Source organism: Periplaneta americana, chromosome 13 (genome assembly GCF_040183065.1).
Source record: "Periplaneta americana isolate PAMFEO1 chromosome 13, P.americana_PAMFEO1_priV1, whole genome shotgun sequence".
Classification (NCBI taxonomy): Eukaryota; Metazoa; Arthropoda; class Insecta; order Blattodea; family Blattidae; genus Periplaneta; species Periplaneta americana.
In genome coordinates, this window is record NC_091129.1 from 49263779 (window position 1) to 49274262 (window position 10484).

A 10484-nucleotide genomic window follows, 5' to 3' on the forward strand; every position below is an offset into this window, starting at 1 on the left:
GTGATTTCCAATAATCTCTTAGCTCGGTTAGAGGAAGCATATATTTCTTCGTAAATGTGTTTAAACATGTTGAGATATTTTATACCAGTTTCAAACATTATGTTTATTACGTTCATTGATTTTAATATTAATTTAGTAAACTCCTGAAGCAAGCATAGGCCTACTTGTATAATTGTATTTATATGATACAAACCCGTTAATTAGAACTTTTGTTTGGATGTAGTATCGCTTAGAAAAATATTAAGTTTAAAGTTCAGTATTAATACTATTAGCCTAATATTAAGCACTGCGGAAGAATCCGAACACCTTGAGCCATTGTGTCCCTAAGCCCTTGTCCCTTCTGGTACTTAAGAACGTCGTAACAATAGTTATTTAGAATACTTTCCATATACTGATAATGTTAATAGCGGTGGGCACTACCTGCTACCTAGTGGCAAAATAACTTCTGTGCGAGATCGTGCGTATTTGCTTGGTTTCCGCACAAAACCAATCCGCGGAAAGTCTAAAATTCCACATTCAGTATTCCCAACCTAACACACATAACAATTTCCCTCTTCTTACCGCTTAAGTGACATATTGATTTTACTGCTTTAGGTTTTTAACATATTATTTTTAGAGACTTTCAATATAGTAATAATTATAAATTGGAAACTTACCACTGCAATTTCACCTAAATTGCACTGTTAATTATTGTTTTTAAATATTTGCAAAAATTAAGTAAACTCTACAACTCCACTAAAGTTACTGCATTCGTGATGCAAGTAACATTAAGGAAGCCGTGAAAAAATCAGCAAGATTCCAGACTCATCATAGACTGGGGGGGGGGAAGACAGACGTATATCACGGCCTGCTGGAGTATAGTAAACACAGAAAACATTTTAAAGCAAGAATGTTGAAGATAGGTATTTTTGTTTTGCAAATTTGCCGTCATTGAACAGAAACCAAGATGGAGATTTCATTGCAACTAATTAGAAATTCCTCTTTCAGGTATCTAATAAACGATCTTCGCATAAAATAATGTACGATACACGAGCGGTATGTTTTCTTTCAATTCTCGGAAATTAAAAAAGCTCAACTACGTTTCGCTTTTTCAAACTTTTCCTCGAACATGAAAACTTCAACATACCGCTCTTGTAACGCATATTACTATTTTCATTATTCGCACATAAGTGCTGATTGAGCAGGCAGTGTAAGTAGCAATAAGATGCGATCCAGCAGGCAGTGCCACGTACAAACATGGAATTGATAGAATGGTTTTCAAACTTTTCCTCGAACATGAAAACTTCAACATACCGCTCTTGTAACGCATATTACTATTTTCATTACTCGCACATAAGTGCTGATTGAACAGGTAGTGTAAGCAGCAATAAGATGCGATCCAGCAGGCAGTGCCACGTACAAACGTGGAATTGATAGAATGGCTGCCATGTCTATCCACAAAATCAGTTCATTTTGTGTTGGTTCATCAATATAGGCTATTAATGTTCTGTCCACAATAAACAGGTATGTAATAAACGATCTTCGCATGAAATAATGTACGATACATGAGCGGTATGTTTTCTTTCAATTCTCGGAAATTAAAAAAGCTCAACTACGTTTCGCTTTTTCAAACTTTTCCTCGAACGTGAAAACTTCAACATACCGCTCTTGTAACGCATATTAGGGAAGAAGCAGGCAATGGCGGTCACCTAAGCAAAATGTGACTGTATCAGACAACTAATAATCCAATTTGAATTTTAGTGAAGGCATTAGAACTGTTGAACTATCCACTTTCAACTGCATCTATTTACAGTTTATAAACAGTTGCTAATTTTTATACAAATTCCTTAATTAAAGACCACTGCATTGACCGGCATTCCCAGCACATGAAGGTAATAACGGTCATGAAATTTACAATTGAATTTAAAGGGAACAACCTATTATATGATTTATTTAATATTTTCTACGTTACAATGTGTGTACCAGTCAATGGAATTACACAAAAACCATGTTATAATGAATATGTAAATTAAAAATCTTATGTTTATATCTGTCTTTCTTCAAAACAGTTAGAAATTACATAAAAAAAAAACAAAATAACTGCATATAATATTTTATTAGCTACAAATCCGCCTAAGGAAGTTACATGAAACACAGTCTTATATTTTTTTAGTTACAGATATAGTTAAAAGTTTTTCTTAGGTCTCTGAACGGAATTTAATCAGTCATGTTAAGACACTAGTCATATTCATACCCCTTGGCACTATCACAATCACTACACTCTGCAGGTACCCACTTTCAGCAGCTCGATACCATAATCATTGCACAGAGAGCACTTCTTTCTGTCACTCTCAGTTCATCATCACTGTTATCACACATGACTAGATCATTATCCTTGATGAAGATTCAAACAACTTCTTTGGGAGTTTTTTCTTTACATCAGATCTCTTCGCAGCAGACCTTTTAGGATCGTATTTCTTTTCTTCTTTCTGCGACAGTTTCTTCTGTTTTTTAGCCTCAAACGTTTTCTTCATAGGTGTAGATGTGAGTACTTCAGAGTGCTGCTTTTTTGTTCCTCCTGATCTTCTACTGTTTGATGTAATAGGTCCAGCTGATACCGCTTTCAAAATTTCGGAAATACTGATTTGTATGTAATTGCGTTTTTTCTTTTCTCCTGGTGTTTCACTGACAGCTATAGAAACGGTTGACTGCAACATTGCACTCAGGTGGAGCAGAAACAGGATCAGATGAGCAGATATTTGACTGATTAGAGGGATTACTCTGTGATGTGGCTGGGTGAAGATTAGGGTTATAATAAGCAGAATCTGGAGACAAATTGGGAATTAAAGTGAAAATTTCTGTTGCTTCAAAATCTGACAAAAAACATTTGCTATGTTTACAACTCTGACAAGATCATCAGGTCTGATACACTTTTATTTGTTCATTTTCATATAGATGTCACACTCCTTATTAAATGCCGTCTTGAGAGCTCCAAAGAATGTCACATCAAGTGACTGGGTTCTCTGAGATGTGTGGGGTGACAATGAAACCATAACAGTACTTTTTACCTTGCAGAATTCATATGCCTCTAAGGTGCAATGTTAGTAATGGTTGTCAAGGATCAGAAGGTTAGGGTTTTCTGGAGTAGGACGGGAGTGATGAGCAAAATCTTCCAACCACTTCAAGAAAATTCATTGGACCATCCATTTTTGGAACAGTGCATCAGGAGGTCCGCCTTTTTCAAGAGTCGGACACATTCCTTTCCGACCAAATATAAACATCGGGCAAATATAGTTCCCAGCAGCACTCATGGCACACATCACAGTGACGTTTGTGCCAAGATCTGCACTTGTAGCTGCTCCTACTCGTTTTTGGTCCTTGGGTGCTAAAATAGTTTCAGGTTCCATTCCCTCTTTCGTCTACATTGTAGACATGTGATGGCGAGAATCCATATTTTAGAAAAACATTCTCAAGATTAGTGTAAAATTTCGAATTTCTTCCTTATTGAAACCTTTAATGCGGTTAATACTTACTGCCTCTGATTTTCTCAAAGACAAAGAAAGGTTTCGCTTCAGGAAACCTTCAAGCCAATAACGTCCTGCCATTTTTGTTTCTTTGGAGAATGTATGTTCATGTTCTATTTTATTTCCTTAGCAAACTCAAAGGCTGCACGCTTTACATCGTTTGGCGTAAGACCATAGAAGGAATTTGCCAAAACTTTTAACTGGTTGTACATCTCTGCTTCTTGGTCAGGAGTAAAAATTCACTTTTTTCCTAATTTAGGATCATTATAGTTCTGTTTAATTATCCTCTCCTAAAGTGTGCTGAAGGATATTCCAGTAGACTTCGACACTGACCTGATGGACTTTCCAGCCTGCATAGCTCTTAGGGCTCTCTGAAGATCTTCTGCTGTCAAGCTGCCTCTGTTTGTCTTACGCCTGTATTTGCTAACCACCTCAAGGAAATGCAAAAATAAATAAATAGACGACTAGATACACAGATACATAATTAATTAATTAAGTAATGAATAAATAATTAATAAAAATAAATAAGTAATATTAAACGCATGAACTATTAAGAATGAAACTATATCACTTGACATAATGCATTAGCTGCATTTCGTAATGTTATATTTACAGGAAGGTAATGCCGGTATAGTGAAGGTAATGGCGGTCAGTTGACCGGTACTGCCTTCATTGCAGACAGTTTGCAGTAAATTAATGAATGTAGGTACCAATAACAAACTGCTGCTCATTGACTAGCAACATGTATGGGTATATTCCTAGTGTGAAAGTATTAAATAAAACAAGATTAATTACTTACAGCAGCAGCCTGAAGTTCCTTTTGATTTACAAGAATATCAATGAAAACATACAAGCACTCCTCGTAACAGCTAGGCTTCAACTACTACAAAAAGAGTCTTACACATAGTTAATGTCATCCTTCCAAACGTGCAGCACCAGTCGGAAGACAAAATCGAATTATTGTTTTGGAGATAAAGAGGTGACCGGCATTCCCAACTGACCGGGCTTACCTGCAGCTCCCCTACTATTTTCATTACTCGCACATAAGTGCTGATTGAGCAGGCAGTGTAAGCAGCAATAAGATGCGATCCAGCAGGCAGTGCCACGTACAAACATGGAATTGATGGAATGACTGCCATGTCTATCCACAAAACCAGTTCATTTTGTGTTGGTTCATCAATATAGGCTATTAATGTTCTGTCCACAATAAACATGCAATTGATAGAATGGCTGCCATGTCTATCCACAAAATCAGTTCATTTTGTGTTGGTTCGTCGATATAGGCTATTAATGTTCTGTCCACAATAAACATGCAATTGATAGAATGGCTGCCATGTTTATCCACAAAATCAGTTCATTTTGTGTTGGTTCGTCGATATAGGCTATTAATGTTCTGTCCACAATAAACATGCAATTGATAGAATGGCTGCCATGTCTATCCACAAAATCAGTTCATTTTGTGTTGGTTCGTCGATATAGGCTATTAATGTTCTGTCCACAATAAACATTCAATTGATAGAATGGCTGCCATGTCTTTCCACAAAATCAGTTCATTTTGTGTTGGTTCATCAATATTTACTTACTTACTTACAAATGGCTTTTAAGGAACCCGAAGGTTCATTGCCGCCCTCACATAAGCCCGCCATCGGTCCCTATCCTGTGCAAGATTAATCCAGTCTCTATCATCATATCCCACCTCCCTCTAATCCATTTTAATATTATCTTCCCATCTACGTCTCGGCCTCCCTAAAGGTCTTTTTCCCTCCGGTCTCCCAACTAACACTCTATATGCATTTCTGGATTCGCCCATACGTGCTACATGCCCTGCCCATCTCAAACGTCTGGATTTAATGTTCTTAATTATGTCAGGTGAAGAATACAATGCGTGCAGTTCTGCGTTGTGTTACTATCTCCATTCTCCTGTAACTTCATCCCGCTTAGCCCCAAATATTTTCCTAAGCACCTTATTCTCAAACACCCTTAACCTATGTTCCTCTCTCAGAGTGAGAGTCCAAGTTTCACAACCATACAGAAGAACCGGTAATATAACTGTTTTATAAATTCTAATTCATCAATATAGCTTATTAATGTTCTGTCCACAATCCCATAAACATTAAGGAACCCAGCAACGTCATAAAAATCCTGTGCTACATAAGTACGTATATTTAGTCACTGCAACTGCTAAGTAACATCAGAACTGGTTTAGTTTAATTCCTAATGATATCCATTCACTCAAAAATTAATTTAAGAAATATGTGACTGTGGTCTGTTGGTCAGCATGCTAGTTTCCAGATCCGGAGGTGCCGGGTTCGATTCCTGGGCTCCGCTCTCGGTGAATTTTTCTTGAAGAAGAAGAATTCCCTGGGTGTCTAGAGTCTGGAAATTTGTATGAATGTGAGTGTGATTGTGAGTGTACCGGGTTAATATTAATTAACCAATCATCACAAATATAAAAATACATCAGGACTGTCGATGGGCAGTAACCTGAACACACGTTTCAGCGTCACATTGTTGACAAGTAACACAAGTTGACAAGTTAGCACAACCATAAAACATCTAATAGATGTTATAGAGTTATCAACAACGAAAAAGGAAATATGTATTTTATTTATTTATTCAGACTTTGTTGCAATATTAAACTTGACACAACTAAGAATTATTGTAGGAAATGTGCCATCACAAGTAAACTTTACACATGTGTAAAATTACTCCAAGATTGTGAAACAAAACACTTGTGAAGTGGTCAAAATTTCATTTTTAAAGATTTGATTTCCTTTGTGAAGTTCAACATTACAAACAAAGATTATGAAGCAAACAAAGTTTACAATTTACAGAGATTGTAAACATTGTGAAACGGGCCCATGATGATTGTGATATGAAAGAAGTAGACTGTATTGTAGTGGAATGCATTTTATTCTTTGATACATGTACAAACTAGAGCTAATGAGTATGTTTCTATCCTATAGAGTGAAGAGGACAGCACTGTGCAGAGGAGCTAGACAACTGTATTAAATAAATTGTAAAGTTGGCTGGAGGTACGTTGAAATATGGCAGTGTATTGTTTACATAAGGCAAGAAATAAAAAACTGTTGAAATTTGTCCTCCCGATGTTTCCTTCAATCATGGGACACACAAACAAGTCCACGCACGCACACACACATACACATACAACAACTATACAAATCAGTTACAATGTCTGGATCCAATTTTTTTTACACCAATAGCCCAGTGCTTGTCTAGCATTGAAATAAAATGTAAATATCAAACTCTTACATGATACTTTATTGACTGAAATAATCTTATGAAATAATGACTCCTTAGGAATAGAGTTTCAGTCATGATTTTCGCACGTGTGAAGAAGTCCAATTTTAATTTAGTAAATTGTATTCTAATTGTCAGTTCTAATGCAGTGAAGTAGATATTGAATCAGCTGAAGGACTTCCGTGTTGCCAGATATTTGGATTGCACACAAAGGCAAGTTTAGACTATCACTGTGGTTAAATACAAAGGAGTTTTCGGTTTGACGGCATCAGCACAAATAATGAAATATTCAAGAGGCGTGAAGTAAGGACACCTGCATAATATATTTTTCTTAAAATGTAGTTACAAAATTAGAGATACTGGTACTGTCAGCTTTCGCTAATACTCCTTTGTAACATTAGCATGTAATGAAAAATACTGAATTTATTGTTTTAATGGTGTATTAGTTTGTGTATAACAGTACAAGACTAAGACAAGGATTGGGTGGTGCTGGTGATCCAGGCATTGAGACTCCTTGTGTACTATCACAGTGCACCACGACGTTGTAATGCTCACAGCCGCGCATTCTACATTGCAAATTTAAGCAGTTCCAGTAAGGGTAAAACTTAGAAAGTAATATAAAAATAATCACTTTCATTTGTAAAATATCAGGGGGTATAAACCAGCCCGTGTTCTCTCCTTAAACAAAGGCTTTTCCTGTATTGGTAGTTATGACGGTCTGCAGTTGTGCTTCATGTGACGTCTATCTTGGAAATGTGTACCACTGAGAATTTGTAACTAATGAAACATTTTTCGCTTCAGGAGTATGTTGAAACTGATTTTGGAAAACTTTCCATGTGAGACGATTCATTTGTGTACGCGTACGTGTTGAAAAAGATTATAGACCGCATGTAATACTTAGTGAACAATGATGGACGCCATGTGGAGCATATAGTTGTGTTAAGGATGACCAGTCAAAGCTTTTGATTGTGCTGTGGTTAGTTTCAGTTACATTGCTTTGCAACAACCTATACAGGGTGTATCGAAAACGGTGGGCAAAACTTCAGATATGAATTCGTCATGAAAAAAAAAAAAAAAGGTTATATCAACATGGGTCCGGAAATGCTTTGTTGTAACGTTATATGAGTTCAAATTACACTAAAGTATGTTTGTTTGTTGGAATTAGTTTATTGATGATGCAGTCTGTGTACATTTGCTTACAGAAACTGTTAAAATGTCCTCCTTCTGCCTGAGTACAGGCCGCAGCTCGTTGTCTCATTGACATCCGAACATTCTTCCAAATGCCTAGCATAGCTCGTATTGTCTGACAGCGTTCCGAAATTCGCTGATGAAGAGAAGCTTCTACATCATTCACAGGGATCGAGTACACAAGCGCCTTCAAATGTCTCCACAGATAGGAGTCCAGTGGGTGAGATCTGGTGAGCGTGAGGGACAAGCAATTGATTCACCTCGTCTTATCCATCGGCCAGGATAACGTGCATCAGGCAGTACATCTCACTTGACGATTTGTGTCAGAGGAAGAGTAATTGTTTGTATGCATCTGAAGTCTGACTAGGTAATATGTAGCTAGTCGGCGATGTATGCAATGGAGGGGGAAAGGCTACCCTACACGTAGACTGAAATGTGGGGAGCATCATCAACATGTGTTGCGCATTTAATTCCAGCAAATAAAAGTTCTGGAGTGCACAATGGTCCTTGTCATCCCTAATAATGCGGCAACCAAGCATTTCCGGAACCATGTTGATTTAACCTTTTTTTCTTCTTTATATATGAGGAATCCATACCTGAAGTTTTGTCCACCATTTTCGATACACTTTGTATATGAAAGCAAGAGATATAGTCAGAGGCAGATAAGATAAAATATCTACCAGTACATATTAACTTATATTAATTCTGAACTTATTTTGACAAAAATACTGCGTATGTATTATTACAGTTTCTAGTTGAAGTCACAGATCCCTGTCTTTAAGTTTGAGAGAAAAACCTCGGAGAAAATATCCGAGTTGATCCATATACTATGTCAAGATAGTTTAGGTTAATCTGGTCTTAATAATTATTGTATATTGATTTTTGAGTAAGTGCCCACTCACAATTATTAATTTTGTCATTAAATGGTATGTATGAATATATATGTTGGTTCTGTTACGACAATATTTATTTTCTGTAATAGCCATTTAACGAACACTTTATAGGAGAAACTATTTAAAAGCCGAACACAGAGAAAGAGAAACGTAATTATCAGAAGTAATGTCATAAATCATTCATAAAGAGGCATCACTATGATATGTAGTTAGGCGTACAGGAATAAATTTTAAGACTTCATTTGATTGCATTTTATATATTGATTTATAATATTTTAATTCATATTTGTTTATTATAAGACTAAATTATCGGTGCCTTCGAGATAACAGCGTAATCTTTTATCGATAGGACAGTTTGCGACCTCGATATTGGATTAAGATATAATTTGGATGTACAATTTCAATTGTGTACATTTATTTCAGTAAAATTACAATTGCCATTATTTAAAAAGGACCTTTACGACAAAAATAAATAAAATGAATAAATCTATACGAGCTAGACATCTTTTATTTAACACTGATAATAATGCATTTATCCTCTGATTGAGATTCTGGCTGATACGTACAGTTTCCCTGAAAAAGGATGAGACGATTGAATATTCCTAAGTCTCAGATGTGAGACACTGCGCATGATCGGAGACCAGAGCACTGATACACAAGATAACGAATATTGAGTTATTTAAATTCAGACTATTTGGTTTGTTACTAGCATCGTTCCGAAATTCACTTCAAAAACTGAAAAAAATGTGATAATATTACGTAAATGAAAGATAAATATATACATAAATCGTGTAGTTAAATCGACAATGGACCTTCATGACTAGATCGACACTCCACACAGAAAGGAAAGCTTTCATGTCGTGTCAATAGCTCAGACGGTAAGACTTCTGCGTGTTGTGTAGAAGAGTGCGAGTTCGATTCTTAGTCTATACAACGATTTTTTTTGTGTAAATAACGTTGAAATAGAGTTTTACAAAGTCCTGAGATTAAGTGTTAATGATCGCAAACAATACAAAATTACAAGTTATAATATTATAAACGTTAATCTAATGAATGCATTTATACACACACATATACAATGTAAATGCATATATATTAAAAACTAACAATTAAAATGAAATTATAAAAATATATATAATAATAGACAAACTTTTACAAAGGTTTAGAGTCCTTAGGCTATGTAATTTGTTGAGTAATTATTACAATATTTGATTAATAGCTTTCCCATATGTGTAAGAAATGCACTCGCACAAAACAATTTTTGTTAAAAGTATGGCTTTAGATTATTTCATTCTCACACCTTCAGTTAATTTTAACTATTTTATCTACGTGTTTGCAATAGTGTTTAATTTAGTATGCATTCAATTTTATTCATGTTATGATTGAATGGAAAAGCACTGTTGCAGTTATTGACTAATTACATATATTAATACTAATTATTAAATGCATCTGTTAAGTAACCAATTGCAGTATCTTTTGCAAAATCTTGAATGTTTAAGTTGTCAATAATATTTCTGTACTATATACTATAATACGTTAAAAGAATTTGCAATAGATTTGGGATCCTCTACTTTATAATCATTGGTTTTAGTGAAAAATTATTTTCTTTCTTAGGATATCTACAAGTTTAAATTTAATA

General features: G+C 35.4%; 1 protein-coding gene across 3 annotated transcripts in view; it reads left to right on the forward strand.

Moving 5' to 3' along the window:
* The window catches only part of Phb2 (prohibitin 2), a 181031-nt gene extending 174427 nt beyond the window's left edge, over positions 1-6604 (forward strand). For all 3 annotated transcript variants that reach the window (XM_069843130.1, XM_069843132.1, XM_069843133.1), the window contains one exon: positions 6470-6604. Coding sequence is in view for 2 of the 3 variants with exons in the window: in XM_069843132.1 (XP_069699233.1) it covers positions 6470-6502 (33 nt within the window). In the remaining variant the exon portion in view is untranslated. The remainder of the gene's footprint in view (positions 1-6469) is intronic.
* Positions 6605-10484: the final 3880 nt, after the last annotated feature.